Consider the following 16740-nt stretch of genomic DNA (forward strand, 5'->3'; position numbering starts at 1 on the left):
GGAAAGTGTTTATTAAAGGGAGCATTACCTATTTAAGTTTTCGGTGTAAATTAGTAAAAAAGTCTAAAGCTCTAGTAGCCTTCTTACCACCATGCATTACTGAAACAATGCAATAAATACAAGCTCTACAGAATTTGAAGAAGTCTTACAGAAAATGAAATATTTGGTATAAAATTCTTTCTATATTTCATATATATCCTAATACATATGTATGTATATTTATGTGCACAAAATTAATTAATATAGGTGAAACAGAACCAATAATGACAAAACCCTCGCATATTCCTCTTGCTCCCCAAAAGGGTAGCATGCAATTGAGTTTGTTACCGAATGAAGAATGTCGTCCTGAAAATATGTTGGTTACACTATATTCTATAACTTCTACTACTGCTGTATTTAAGCATTTTGAAAGAAAACCTTTTCTAGTTATGCTAAATGAAAGCTACACTTAGCGGTATGCTGAATATTGGGAAGAGGATGTGAGACGCAGTCAACAAAAACACCAGGTGCTACGTGAGACAGTACACTCTGAAAAATACAGTGATTTTTATGGTGTTTGTCAAGAGTTGATATTCCCCTTGAAAAGTTCTTGGTTTAAGCTGATATTTTTATGCTGTTACATAAAGGCAGATGGAAGTCCTCCAAGCACTACAAAACTGTAACAGTTACCTCTCCCAACACATACCAGAACACAGAGCATGTTTTTCAGCCAGTCCGTGCTCATCAGGTGAATCGGGTTTTGGATGGAACAGTACATTTATGTGGTCAAAGCACAACTGTCATCATTCATCCTTTGTTCATAGCGAGTAACAAATGACTTTTGGTAAATATTGAATGGCATTATATAGTTTAGTGTTATTGTATTCTCAGTCCTGCATTAGTAAGGGTACTACTGAATGTTGATTTTGATTGTGTTCTTGGCTGAATGTCCCATAATTCTTCTTTAATGAAAACAGCTGTTAGATCTGTTCTTAGCAATGTGTTTCCCAATGCCATTTGTATGACTTGCATACCACACGCACTGAACCTCATCCTGGAAGAATGGCCAAGACAGTTTGACAGTTTAAACAGCATAGTTGCTCCCATAAAGAGGTTATACTGCCAAAGTACCCTGAACTTCTTAAGTCAAGTTTTTGTGAATTCAGGCGTGTTCAAAATACTTGGAATGGGCTACAAGCTCAAACAGAAGCCACACAGTTGGTGCAAATTATCTCTGCATAGCTCTCAATGCAAATAATGGCAACTTATTATAGGTCAAGCTATGGAAGTTGTGTTAAGAAACACTTCAGTAAAACAAGAGTAAAGCAGAACAACGGTCTGGTATGTCTCTGTGTAGTCCCATTGAAAATTTGTTTTGGTGATCTTAATGACCTTGGACTGGATGTGCAGTTGGTGTGATTTTTCATTAATTTATTATTGTACTGGAATGTAATACAGAAATATTTTCCATCATTTCATTGAAATTGGTTATGTCAAGTCAGGCACAAAACAATGGAATTTTGTAACTGTACAACTGTAGCCACACTGTTAGACTTAAATGCTGTGTTCTGAAATCTATAACGGATTAATTAGCGACTCTACATTTTGCTAGTGAATATCTGAACTAAACCTGGACTGTTTTCTACTGTGAATTGTAACCATGTTCATTATCAGACACCAAAAAAAAAAAAAAAAAAAATTCTTTTTCTCCCCCCCCATCTCCTCTCTTTCTCTCTCCCCTTTCTTTTTCCACTCTGCAATGGAAATACAGTTGCATTCTTGGAATATGTCTATTCAAATGACAGACTAATCCAGACCCAGTATGTGAATAAATGTTCCCTGAACCTCATCATATGCTCAAAGATGTATTGTTTTCTTCTATAGGTTTTATTGTTTTATCTTCCTTACTGAAAGCAGCAATAGAATAGCACTACAAAGCCTGCATGCAGTGTTTACTTCAACAGGCAAGCTACTTTCTGATGGGCAGATCCTAATAAAATTTACAGGACTTGGATAGATGTAACTAGCAGAACCAGTAGAAGTAATTGATTATTTTAGAGAGAATAATCTCTAATGCCTTAGACTGCATTTTTAGTATATGCTTCCCTAAAAATTATGGACAGTGCAGAAAACCCAACTGGACATGGTTTTGCATATAGTTTTGGAATCTCTGTTAAATAATTTTACTGTTTAGATTATCTCCATCGTATAATGGCATACACATGGATGACAAACCCCACTCTTTAGAGAGCTTCCTGCTCACATTTTGACTCTTGCTGCCAAAGACTGCTCAGGAAGCTTTTTTTCGTCTTTCTGTAGACTCTTGTAAGAGTTAATTTCAGAGGAAAATGGAAACTTTATGCACAGTTTAGATTATGATTGAGTGGAAGAGAAAGAGGAAACCCAAATAGTCTTTCCCTCAAAGTGCCTTTTCATTTTTTAGATGTATACTACTTTTGTTTTCCTGTTTTTCAGCTTCTGGAGCCATGTTAAAACATGTAAAAACATGGTGATAGGAACCTGTAGGAAAACTGTCAGTACTTAATTTTTGTTCAATATGTATTATATGTTTATGTTTCCTTTGGGTGTGGGTGTCTTTTTCCAGTGTAAGAACCCAATGTGTTACAAAAACAGATGTAGTGAAAATAAACAAGAGAAGTCTCATTTCCTTTGGTGAACAAAGTTCACAATTAGCTTGAGTGTAATTTTATGCATGTTGTACCCGATCAAACAGTTTTGCTGACCAAAGCTTGCTTTCTTGGATTTATCACAACTGATAAAAGACCTGTGATGTCAGACAAGAATTTAATAACATATTCTAGATGTTATTCCTGCCAACAATTAATGGGGAAATTCATTTTATGAAGCACTGTTTACAGACTGACATCTGGAGAACTTCTCAACTTGGATAATTTCCAGTCTGTAGATTTATGTACTACTATTCCTGTCTCTCTTTCCCCCTTTTTCCTTAAATATTTCACTTTTCTGATTTGAACCATTCACTTAATTATGAATGAATGTGAATTATTCTCTTGCTGTGATTTCTTTTAGGATTCCAGGTGCATAAAAATTCTAAATGCTTGCTAAAATGGATGTTCAGTGGATACTTTTTGAAATGCATGCAGAGATATAGAAGAATTCAGAGTGGTCTTTTTAGTTAAAGTTCTGTGAGTCTGACCAGAGAAGTCAGAGTGGATACCCTCAGTAGAACCCCTGCAATATGAAATTTAAAAGTTTAGAGTCCTAGAAGGAAAGGTTCTTTTTTCCAGATAGCTGTCCTTCTGAGCTCTAAAATGTTTTGATTGCAAAATCCTGGTCTGATGTGGTTTAAATATTATATTCAATGGTGTATATTTGTGCCTTATCCAGTTTCTTTTTTAGTCTAGTGAAAGTTTACTGAAAGAACTAAAACATTCAAAGTAAATTGTGTGACAGTTGTCTTGTGGGCTCCACTCCTTTCAATTTACTTTGAATGTTTTAGTTCTTTCAGTGTGACAGTTGTCTTGTGGGCTCCACTCCTTTCTTCCCATGGGGAATCATAGCATGTTGTCAAGGCTATCCATCATTGTCTTGAGGATGGGTACCTGTGCCTATTGGAGGAAGAAAATGGAATTTGCCATTGGTTCAGCTGGAAGCTGCAGATACCACTTATGTTGATACAGGTTGATATGTAGATGAGGGTCCAGTCATCTTACCGAGCCCTAGGCAAGCTAAAGAACATAGTTCAGCAAATTCTAGCTGTTCCTTCAGTTATAAGTTAATACTGGTATTAGAAGAGTAAGATAGAAATGCAGGGGCACAAAGACCTTGATCATGTAAGCCTCATTGCCTCAAAAGAGTAAAAAGATGACTATTATGTTGCTTTCTTGTCTGGTCACTTATTTAATTAATTATTGGCACAAGTGTCCTGGTGAAATCCTGCCCCACTGAGAAGAGTGCTTTCAGCACATGGAATTCCTTTATGAAACAATAATATTTAAAAACAGTTCATAGGGAACAGTTATTAGTATCCTTGCAGAAGTAAGAAATAATTACTGCTCTTAATATTGATCCTGATACTGTTGCTCTGTGTATTCTGTCTATGTTTTCTTTTAATATAAAATAGTCTATCACTGGTAACCTTTCAGTCCTCACTATTCTCTGTCAAGATAATAAAGTTATGAAAGAAGTGAATTTTGCTTTTAATTTTAATACCTTCTAATAGTATCAAATGAGAAGTAAATCTTAACAGATCTCTTGCATCAAAATCAAGAGCAGGAAGTCTTGCTTCCTTTCAGCAAGTAGACCTTTTCCGACACTTATTCAGTTCCTATCAGTGTTGATGACTAAGGAAATATTTTGGCATCAAAAGCCATCAATTCTCAAGCCTATGCAAGTTACTCAATTTCAAGTTTTAGAATGAATGCTGTAAAAGTTCTTTTATTTCCATATAGAAATTCAATAGATGCTAATTGACCTGGTGAGTTTTCACTCATGCTGTTAGAAAATATTATAAAACCTTTTAAAATGTATGATGTCATTTTTAATAGTTCTTTTGTGCAAGAAACCTTAATTTTAATCCTGTATTTACAGATTGCTGTTTAATAGGATAGATTTTATCTGAAGAATAAGAATGAAAATATCTAAATTGACTTTTAAAGCAGTGGTTTCCATTTCATCAAATCTCATAGTTTACATTTTAGTCACAGTTTGCAAATGGGAACAGCAGTATTAGTTTACTGATATTTATTTTCATTTAGGGTGTAGGTACATTTGTATTTAATGCAATGTCAGACATTGCCCCAGTGTTACAGTATTTTTACATGAAGAAGTTTTTCTAATTTCCCATTTTCTTCAGTTTCATAGCACGTATCCTACGTATCTGAAGCTGTCATGGGTCATAAGTCTGCACATAGCTGACACGTTCACTCCTAACCTCCCTTTCTAACTGAAAAAAACTTGCTTGCTCTAAATCAAACGTAAAACCCATGATGCATCTTATATTTTCTGTCAGGGTGTATCTGGAATATAGTAGCTCGTGTCCTTCCTTAGGAACAAAGGATGCTGTATCATTTCTTCCATCTGGTAGGAATGAGCATTTTCACAGGATTCACTGGAGCTGCCATGCTTTACCCTAGCTAGGCAGTGTGGTACATTTCTGCAGGACATCTTGCATTGCTTTGCCAGTCCTTCTGAAACTGCTGGGGAAACTGCAGGTTTCCTACTTGGGAATACAACCTTATTTTTAACTGTTTTACTCGTTTAGTTTGTAAGAAGAGAATAGCCTGTGTTGCTGCAAATTGAATACGCTGATTATGGGGCCTGGAGTAGAATATTTCTTTCCAAAACAGAACAACTGTGACATAAAGGTGAAAAGTCTGTGTGCTCCATAGGGAGTTGATGTGCTGTTTATAAACATGTGCTTTCAGAAACACAATAGATAAGTACATGGATTTGTTTGCTTGCTAGTGGTGATCCTGGGAGGGCTATGAGAGAGAGATGCAGCTCAGCTGTGTACTGTGTTGTTGGCAGTGCACTTACTGTAAGGCTGTGTTTTTGCTGTGGAATAGTGGCACATCCTCCAATGTCCTGATCACAGCTGTTCTGAAATAAATTTACATCAACCTATTCCACTGCAAGCTACCGCAGCTATCTTCAGGGGATAGTACTACTAGATTATCCCTCTCCTCCTATGTTAAACATGGGCATTCGAGCATGTTTGAAGAGAAAGCTATAAATCATTGAGTTCTTTAATGAACTACTCAGAAAGCCATATTGCAAAATACAAAGAATCTATTACACCATGCATCCTAAAATGACTTGAGTAAGGCATTGCCAGTGCAGTGTGTTATTGGACAGTGAAAGTGTCCCTGTGTTTCCATATCTCTAGCACTAAGTAATAAAAATACTGTATTTAATAGCCCATCCAAAAACCACCATCATGTCATTCTCTGTGGCAAGCTAACAATCTTCATAAGGTTTGTTGACTTTGTAAAGTTATTTCATTCACACTTAAGTATTTTTATTACAAAACTAGCTCCCAGTAATCTGATCTTTAACACAAATCACATGATTTCCATCTTTAATGTGGAACCAGTTTTACATATTCTGCAGTCTTAATACATTCAAACCTTTTTCAAGCCAGCATAAGTAGCAGAGAGACATCATCCAGGCACAATCAGCCTTCTAAACAATGGTAATATTTTTCTTGAGCAAACACTTCTGTGAAGTGAAAGTAAAGACTATTTCAGTTTTATATGTTCCTGTCAGCTAATTTATCGCCTCTTTTCCTTAATTATGCACCGGTGAATTTGTTTTGTTGCATAAACACCCCATTAACGTTCTTCCATTTTCAACTAGGTGGCTGTGCTACAATCCCAGAGTCTGATTTAGAAGAAAGAATGGTTATACCAGGCTCCACAGCAACGTTTCCCAATCACGGGCAGATCCCAAAGCAGAAATCCAAGCCTGGTAAGAAAAGGAAAATTACATTATTTTTCTTAGAGGTGTACAGTTCATCTTTTCGGAATTCTTGTGGACATATAAAACAAATGACATTTCAGGCTTTGTTAGCATAATTTTCGATTTTTCTTGTGATAATAGTACAATGTGTGGGATTCTGAGTTTATTCAGCTTCTATCAAGAATAGCTAAACTGTAGAGATCAGTCTTGGAATTAAATAACTTCATAGCTGAAAGGTTTTGTGCTACAAAATACTTGAATGAGATTCTCACAGGTTTTATTCACGACCTCTTCTACAGAGGCAAAATGAAACTGAGGACATTTTGGTGTAATAAAGGTGCTTTTCTTCTGCAGTATGGTGGTTAGACTTTGTGCCAGCTGATTAAAATATGATCTTATCTTTTGTGGGGAGACTTCCTAGAATTTCAGAAAAATATTATTGGATATAATGAAATGAAATTATACTGGTTATAAAATATGCTGCGTACAGTGATGACACATTTTCTGGAAAGACTTCATGCTGCCAGGAACTGTGATACAGTGTCAATGTATTTTAAAAGCAGCACTGTAAAACAGTGCATTCCAGTTTAATAAAGTGCCTGGTAAGCTCTCAGGCTTTGACTGCAGCTATTTGCTATTTTGTTTACTAAATTGTACCTTCACTCCTCTTTCCTGCCTCATTGTCTGATTTTGTCCTGTAATATTTATTTTTAAATGTATTTGAATGTTCCTGGTAAATCAGATGTGTTCATTATAGATGGGTGTTGAAGTTAAGAGCAGCAGCTTAGAGGCTGAAACCAACAGCAGTTAGAAATATAGATTCCTTATACATCTCCAAAACCCAGTTAATTGTGTATTTAAAATGCATTCAGCTGCTTGCTTGCCCAGCTAACTATTGCACAGATGGGCAGGCAGTTGGAATATACAGTTAATTGCAAGAGCAGAATTTACATTAACAAATTTTTAATAGTGGGCAGGGAAGAAGGATATCTAATGCAGCAATGTATCATAATACCACAGTGTAACTTAAAACTCCAGAGTATCTGCTCACAAAAACAACCTGAAAAATCCACTGGAGGCTCAGAGCTCTGACGTTTCTAGAGTGGTAATTACTCGTAGTCCTTATGGACTTCAGGTGATAAGAAGAAGGGAAGCTGTCAAAGGTGACATACGTATAGTTTAACCTTTGTCATCTGGATATATTAGGTACCCTTGTGGTAATGGAAAAGTGTATCATCTCTCTAATGCAGGATGCAATCCTGATAAAATTCCAGCTTCAGGCACTAGACCAATAAATCAAGAACGCATGGCAGGCAGTCCCTCTTCTTTGTCTGATGCTCCATTCTTCTGATCAAGCACATATTTCTTCTTCAGTAGATAGTGTTCTGCTATGTTTAAATAACCTTATTGCTAAAAAGACTAGCATGAGAGGAAAAGTGTAGAAGCATGTTCATGAGATCCAGAAACAGCAGCATGGGGACCTGCATATCCTACTTTAAGTCTTAGCCCGTGATAAAAATTGAGACTTACATCACATAGCTAACTGTTGTTGCTTTGTAACTATAAAAGGCAGAATGAAAACTTTGAAAGCTTTAAAAAAGTCTTTAGGTTTACAGCCATGTGTTATACCGGTGAATTTAATTCATTCACTGTATGAATTGACCACCATCTGCCAGTTAGTGCTGCAACATAGAGAGCACCTAGAATATCTGCCACCGAGCCGTCTGGAAATTCTAATCGCTACAAGTGTAAGAGCCAAGGGAGCTACTTAAACCATAAGGTAACACTAGGCATGAAATCACAGCATTGCAGTGTTTTTCTGTACATGATATTTTTGGCCTGAGTTCTTGCTCAGGCACCAGAGATTGCCTCAAGACGATGGTGATTACAGTGAGCCCTCAGAGAATATTTGTTGTCTTATTTATCTTTTTTATGAGTTTGCATTTAATTTAACTATGTCCAGAGAAAAAAGGGACTTGATATATCTTCCTTCATTTTTCTTGATATATCTATATTTCTTGATATATCTTCCTTCATTTCCTGAGGGAGTTCAGGATAGATTTTGATTGTAAGTTGGGAAGTTTTGTTTTCTTTTTGTAGATGGCTCTTGTTATTCATATCTCTAGCTATAGAGGTATTTTAATGGCAATGCAAAATTATACTGGCTTTAGAGAGGTTTCTGTGTTTAGCTAATATTTTTCATTGGGCTGTATCAGCTGAACTGATATGCTGTGCTTAAGCTTCTTAATATTCTTAACCAAAAAATTCCTGCAGTTTAATGATAGAGGTTTAAACAGATAAAAATAGATTGAAGCTACAACACCAAATATCTCAAAACTGAAGAGAAAAAACAGAGTCTCTTCAGCTGTAGTTTAGTATGAACATGGGCACAATGGCCGATATCCCTGTGTAGGAAACCTGAAGAGAAACGTGTCCAGTAACAGACTGTGTTCACAGAGGAAGATGGAAATCAAAGGGATAAAATGAGCTGATCAAGTTAGACTATGCCAAAGGATTCTGGAGGTCATGGGAGAACTTCAGCTGAATGTGATGGACTACCATCCATTGAAATGGCGTGAGAAATGTCGTTACGTACTTGCTCCATCTGGTGCCAGACCAAATCTTAGCAACAGGATTTTGTACAGGTCGAATTCTACTAATAGTTATTCACAAAAACAAAGAGTAATGATGTTGCCTTAGTGGGAACACATGTATTTCTATATCAGAACAAGGCGTAAGCTCTGATTTCTCTCACTGATACACTGTGTTGGATTAGGACAAAACTCAAGCAGAAGTGTACAGTCTCAGAGGCAGAAAACCAAAGCAGAACAAAGTGCCTTATCTACTGAAAAGAAGCATAAGACCTGAATCACAAAGATCCTTGCAGAGGTGTGTTGTACTTGGACACCCTTGCTTATAGTTAAATTGCTTATGTACAAATCTGTGGAAGAGAAGTGCTATTGAGAAGGTTGGAACGTAGGGAAATGATGAGCAAAGGAGGAAGCCTCAAGACCAAGAGGAGACCTGAATTCTGTGCCAGACTGCCAGTCACTGCATTGTGTGCTAGTATGCTCATTGGACATGCTGAAAACTTTTAAAAACCTTTTGCATTTCATGAGTAGATGTAGACCTAGGAAAGAGGTCACAATATGTTGTACGAGCTAAAGAACTATGCAGAACTATGAAGGAAATGAGGGCCTAAGACCTGGAAGACTGTGCTGTGCTATGAGAAAGTATGCTCTAGGGTAGCATACTGCCACAGACTTGCACGTTGTCTCATACAAAATATTATATTGAGATGTTCCAGGCAGCTGCTAAGTATGTCAGTGAGGCTCTCGGCTTTATTTGGAATAGTTACTTAAGACAGCAGAAAATGACATCTAGTAGTCATGCTTCAAGTCTGTACAATGAGAGAATGAACGGTTCTGTCCCAATCATAGAGTCTCTTTGGAAGGGGAGTTAATGGTTGTATGATGTTTTCTTTTTATTGCTGAAATAGTTCACACTGACTTTTTTTATTATTATTTATTTTTCACTAATCCAAGTATGTTGTGATTCCATAGTAAAGAATGGGATCAGGTTCATGATATTTGGAAGTTAATGGTATTACTGGGGTTGTAGGAGTAGCTTCTTGCCAATGGCTTTTGCTCTGAGTGGGTACAAAACTACTCCCTTGAACATTCTCTATCCCAGTGAATTGAAAATAATTCTTCCTGCTTACCCCCTGAAGGCACTGAGTCTGTATGCACTGCATTTGGAGGAGTAAAGTTAGCATGATAAATCTATCCCCATTAACTTTGATCTTGGTGTTTGGGTTAGAGTGAGGACAGAGCAGCATAGATTTTGGCGTGGGCTGCACAAACCTATTAAAGAGTTTGAATATAATTTGAAGTTCAGTCCACTTTGAAGTCTCTGTTGTTACAATCATTACTTTTTCCATGAGCTCACGGCTACAGTACCAGTGCAGATATGCTGACCTCTGCTGCAATCACAAGTACAGATTAATTGATTGTAGAGTCTTTCTTGTAGGTCCTGTGGACTTCCTTTCTCGTTGTTATGCTGTTCCTTCTGTCTTCCTTTTTTTTTTTTTTCTTTACAAGTTATGCATTTCTTACTAGAGTTGCAGTCTGATTGATGGAGTGGTTTAATTTCAAGGAGAAGTTTTCATATGTTCTAGAAGGTAACAATTAATGGAGATTTGCAGAACTCCACTTCTCAAGTTCTCCCTTGTACTTAAATATTTCTGATGAAATGAGTTGAAAATTTGATTTGTAGAAAATAAGTATAAGGAAATTCTTGTATACTTGCTTTTTAGAGACATCTCTAAGGGGTATGGTGAACAACCTTAAAACAACTTTTCTCTGAACAATTAAACTGTGCTGGTGGTGAGCTTTAGGATGAAATAATGATGTACCGATTACTCAGGATATAGCCCTTAAAGTAAGAATTCTGTATTCCTCACATGCTGTTGATGCATGCTACTTACTGTGAAAGAGAATTTCCTGAGACATATTTTTCTAAGCAATATTCTTACTAAATATTTTAGACAGAAAGGATCTGGTTGCTTTTTTATGAGTAAAAAGTTTTATGCTGGTAAATCATGAGTAACTCCACCAAGTTGATGGAAAATGAGATGAAAAGTTAGTATGAATCGAAAAAATGATTGGACTGAAAAATGTATATTTGGTTTTTTGCGGGTGGTTTTTTTTTTGTTACTGTTGTTGAACAATGGTGCTGATTACTTTGTAGTTTGCTTAGTCATTCAGGTTTTTACAACACTGGGAGTCTGATTTGTCAAGTGTCATGTCATGCAACTGTTGGAATTTTCACAACTTGTATGACTTGATTTTCCTGGCAGAATTTTTCACCAAAGATCCTATAAATCTATCCTATAAATGATCTATCTAAAGAAAAAAAGTCTTAAATCTTTAACGGAAATGTTTGCTTGGGTTTGCCATGATAATTCAGAATAATCTTTGTCTCTTCCTGAGTGAGCAACAGAGAACATGGCCCAGTATTTATATTTATTGTTTAAATACAAATATTTCTGAGAAAGCTATTCATGAGATCAAGTGAGACCAATGGTTTGGCATTTGCGCTCACTACTGTGCTGCCACTGTTTTTAGTTAAATTCTTTGTGTTTTGCTGTCATGCAAATATTTAGATGGCTTAAAGATTAAATTTCAAAGTTCTCATCTTGTATGATTGTATTTAGTAAAGTAAATAAACCTTCATAGTTTAATACTCGTAGCATCTAAGACCAAAAACTGTCTCAGCATTTATATTTATGTATTGGAATAGATTTTTTTTTTTAACTGTCTTTAATTTGAAGCATCTGGCTTATTACTTTTGATTAAATACACAGGCAGCTATACATAAATGACTCTGACATTGAGTTATAAACTCCAGTAAAACAAGGCATTCTGAGCCAAATTTTCAAAACACCCTCCAAAGTTGCACCCAGACATTGCACAGCTGCACATCTTTTCCTACATGTTTTACTCAGTGCTATTTTTTGCTTTATCTACAGCATTTCATGACAATGTTCATGTAGATGTTGTGGGTGCCGTTTAAGAGGATCTTTAAGCTTTACCCTTCTAATCAAAGATTGCTGTCCTTATTATGCCTAGACAATTTTATGAACTATTGCATTATTCCAGCCCACAAAGATGCTTAGTTACACAACCTTGGGTAAACAACTCTTATTAGTAAACAAGACCGCAACTATTTTTCTTCAAAGGTTCTAGTGACACATTTAAATTCAGCTGCGTGCTGAATTTTCTTGTGAATCATGATTTACATGAACACACAACTGTGTGAAACTTTTAGCTATAAAGTAGCTCATAACAAAGTGATGTAATATAAGATGAAGATTTGCAATAGTGCTTCATTTATTTGATTTTAGAAAGGACTCTTAAACACTTGGCTTTGTACAAACAGTTAGGTGGTAAGGAGGTTTTGGATGTAAATTGTTGCCAGCTATCCACTGAGTCTTTTTATTTTTGTACCATCCTGTTCTTAATGTTATCTTTACCTACACAAATGAGCAGAGACATATCCTTGAATTTTTTTTGAAGGGTGTTTAAATATGCTGTAAGAACTCTAAAACTCTATGAAAGATTTCTGTATGCTCTAGATCAGACATTTATATATTGGACTAATAACTACACTAAATTTTCAACATATACAAGTAAGGTGCAGGTGGCCTTAGTACTGTTATTATAATTATTATTATTTGCTACACTGGTAGTCATTTGGATACCGTTATTCTTGCCAATTACAGCAAAAGTATTTTCAGTGTACATAGCCAAGCAATTAACTTTTTCAGGTTAGACAGTATAATAGGACAGAAATCAGTCGTAATACTAACTGAGATTAAATAAAAGGAAATGTATAAATTAAGCTAAAGATCGTTTTGGAAAAATGTACGTGCTGTCTGGAATAGGACTTCATGCCCATAAGGAGCTTTCAAAACAATCACTTGAACAAATCAGGATTGTTGGCAATGCAGACTTTTCAGCTGTCCATGGCTGCAGTTTTGAACCTGAACTTCTGTCTGAAGTTTGGTTACTACACTCATGACAAAAGTAAGAACAACAGGTCTGACTTCAGACTTATTTTTTTAAAATCATTGAAGGACCAATTAACAGGGCTTATCTGAGGGGGTAATGTGCCTCTGACTGAGTTCCGTTTCAAGCATTTTGACAAGTGAGTTGCAACACAATATTTTGTCCCTGACCTAACGAAGAGTCTTGAATTAGAAACGAATCTGGCAAAAATGCTGAAACCTGTGATGGCCTCAGGTAAGTGAAAGCTCCTTCAAGACCTAACCTTATTAGTAGTTCACTTACGTATTTCTCACTGATGTATTGTTGTACTGTGAGACTAGATCCCTGTTTCTTTCTGTCTGGACATTGCTATATTATAGGAAAGATACCAGAAGCCTGCAGCTGGACCCACCTAATACTTTAAAATTGCTAAGCTAATTGTTTCCACAAGAAAAGGTGCAAAGAAAATCACTGGGCTACAAAAAGCCTATTTTTCTGGAGAGAGCTGAAGAGATTTATGGAGGTTTTCTTTTCCACAGAGTCTGTTTTTCTAAAGTGCAGCACAGCTTAAGAGATTAATGCGAGAATTCCTTCATTAAGTCAATACCAAATGAAGTGCAGTTTCTCTTTTAGCAGGAGCTTGCATATACATCTCCTGTGAAATATAATATAACACGAGAGCAGAGCAAGTCTTATTTATGTTCTAATATTTGCAGATTCAAGTATATTATAATGTGTGTTATCCACTGCAGCGGGGGAAGAGATCAGTCTCTCTGTGTTTGGCCCCTACCAATGGTTGTGGCAGTGTTTTACAAAATGTTTCCTTTCAAAGGTCAAAAAAAGTCTCTGTCTACTTCCAGTTTGTTTCATGACTGTCAATGAAACAAAGAACTGAGGAGTACCTTATGCTCTCCTTCGTGGGTTGTCAGAAATTGCTATGAGATCACAGAAAAAAGATATGAAATGAACAAGTCATGGTATAGAGAGATCCTTTTCTTTCAAATTCAGTGGCTTTAATGGAAAAAATCATTTGTTTAAAGCCCTTTTATGATTTGAGAATTCAAAAGCACTCTGAAAAGTATTAGCAAAAGATTGCTGTTGTTGCAGTTAAGGGAGCAGTAAAGAGTAATACACAAGGCATAGCAACATACTCATGGCCATATCCAAAGCTTTTGGGGCATCTATGAAATAGCCTTTCCTTGTTTTTGTCAAGTCCTGAACATGAGAACAGCTGATAGATAATAGAAGGTAAGGAGCACGTAAAAGGGTGAGAAGGAAGGGCATGCTAAATATGGAACAAAATGAAAGTCAAAGTTAAACACATTGTTATGAATTCTGAATAGGTCTTGTATGCAAGAAAGGGGAAATGTACCAAAGTGGAAGGAATAAAAAAAAAAAAAAGAGAAGTTTAAAAGCTTTTTATGTGACTAAATGTTTTCATATTTCCTTGGCAGTTATCTTGCATAAATATGATCTTAAGAGAAGTTGATGATTGTCTGTCACTGGGATTCACTCCCTCGCTCATCCTCTGCCAGTAAGGATGGGCAGGATAGAAACTAGTCTGACATTTGTTATTTGCTGCTGTTTACTTTTCCTGTGTGAAGGTGAAGGTTAATGCTCTGTCCTCCTTGCTAGTGTTTGTAAGATTTCTTGTGTTGTTTTTGTTTCCTCACAGCAGTTATTTTCTCCATCATATCAAGTGTTGCCATCTAAAAGCACACACTGCAAACATGCCCAGCGCTTTGTTTCTGGTAGATATGAACTGCTGGCTATTGTTGTCTCTAACTCTGTGGAGAAATCTTTTTACTGAATGCTCAGTAAAACTTGTTTCTCAAGATATCTGTTTTCCTACCTAATGCTTTACTGTCTCTCCAGTTCTTCTGCACAGACTTTTGTACCTAGTTTTTTGTATTAACTGGAAAATCATCATTTTGTTCAGAACATGGATAGCTTTGATATGTTGGCTTGGATTAGTGCATTATTCCTGGCTTCACTTCTTTTGTCAGATCTTTGTCGGGTAGTGAGACAGCAGGCAGGTATCTGTGCTACTTTCTTGACATTATAGAAGTGTGTCTATATAATTTACTTACTACTAATAATTCTTCATGTGCGTTTGTGCTAGATGTTAATGGCTCCTATATGTTCTTGCCAGTCTTTGAGAAATATAAAAAATTCATGTTCTTCTGGTTTCTAATGAATTGTTATTTAAAAACCGAAAAGAATAAAAGGACGAAGAAACTCATCAAAATATTATTTGAATGCCCACTCAGTATTCCCAAGCCAAGAAAGATTTAGTGACTGCCAGGTTTATTATTGAATCCTAGTCAGTTGATCACGGTGCTGGTCAGCAAGGCTGTCAGGTAGAGGAGAATACAGACACTTTTGGCTTCTACCATCCATCTTTATATAAAAGGTAACTAAGATGTTCAATAGCACAAAACAGAGCCAAACACTCCACTATAAGACCTCCTGTACTGCTGAAAACCAGTACTGCAAGTTTTAGGAAATCCCAAAAACTCATTGAGTGCTCCAAGGAGTTTTTCCTATGCAGAAACTTGGGGTTGGAATTGTGTGGCTTATGTTTTATATAAAAGTCAGATTACACATAATAAAGGTTACTTCTGTCCCCAAACTCTTTTGCTAACTTTATCGGAGTCTTAAAGTTAATACTAATGTAATTGTTTGATATATCAGATGAGTATTAGTTAAATCCAGGATGAGGCTGTAAAATAGTTTTCCAGGTCTTTTTTCCAGGTTACACAAAATGCCAAGACTCACTTTATAGCTGTCAACATTGGCCACCAAAGGGAGATTAGCTCTAGGTCTTTAGGAACTGTTTGCTGGAAAAAAATGACATTATGGAGGTGTTAGAGGTTATTTTCCAAAATATCTTCTTTAAGAAGTAATTTTAGTGTCTTGCGCCCCTTTCTCCCCTCCCAATTCCAGAAGGCAGCCATCCATATTATGAGCTAATGCCTTAAACTTTCTTTAGAAAAAAGAAAAAAAGACTGGTTTTGAGATACAAGATTGCATGAAAGCACCTGAAACTGCTAGTATCGGTTCCTTCTCCCTGAGGGCTGACTCTGCAACCTCTTGAAAAATAAGGGATTTGAATGGAAACAGTGACTCTCATTTAAAGAACTGCTGACACGCCTGAAATGAGGGAGCACATTCCCACATGCTCTTTGTTGGAGAGTGTTACTGGAATTGCAAATAGGTTTTCCATGCCATTTTGTGGAAATTATCAGTGCCATTATAAGCCACTTTGGAGCATTGGCTAGAGCTTCGAATTGTCAAGGAATGGACATTGTTGGTAATATGAATGATGTATAATGCCAGAGAGTATCAACTTAGTTAAATAATATTGTGAATAGTACTGAAACATTTCCAGAACTGGTATCAGCATTTTTTTTCCTCTTAATTATTAGAATGAAATATTCAAAATGTTACTGGACCACCAAGGTTCTACAACTCAGAGCTTTTCTATAGAGGCAATGTGATTTCCATGTTTGTACGGGTAGGTGATGCTGTGATGCTAGAGTTGACATGTCTCAGAGGAGGCTTGAACCCCGAAGCTCAATAGTCTGTTGTGGCTCAAAGTTGTTCTCACATTGTTATGCTGGAATCAGTACACATTTCAGTCGTGCTTGCTGTAGCTCTTAAAACTGGTCAGTTAAAAAGGACAGAAAATTCTTATTTTACATTTGGATGCACTAGTTAAGAGCTCTTCTGCAGTTTTTCGAATGCTTAGTGACACAGTTCCCCAGTGTGA

The 16740-nt window shown here is 36.4% G+C and overlaps 1 protein-coding gene across 1 annotated transcript in view; it reads left to right on the top strand.

Annotated features, from left to right (window-relative positions):
• BBS9 (Bardet-Biedl syndrome 9) overlaps positions 1 to 16740 on the top strand; it is a 241649-nt gene that overhangs the window by 188446 nt on the left and 36463 nt on the right. The window contains exon 22 of the mRNA XM_035890841.1: positions 6319 to 6429. Within this exon, the coding sequence (XP_035746734.1) occupies positions 6319 to 6429 (111 nt within the window). The remainder of the gene's footprint in view (positions 1 to 6318; positions 6430 to 16740) is intronic.

The sequence above is a fragment of the Egretta garzetta genome, unplaced genomic scaffold (genome assembly GCF_000687185.1).
Source record: "Egretta garzetta isolate BGI_Z169 unplaced genomic scaffold, ASM68718v1 scaffold713, whole genome shotgun sequence".
NCBI lineage: Eukaryota > Metazoa > Chordata > Aves > Pelecaniformes > Ardeidae > Egretta > Egretta garzetta.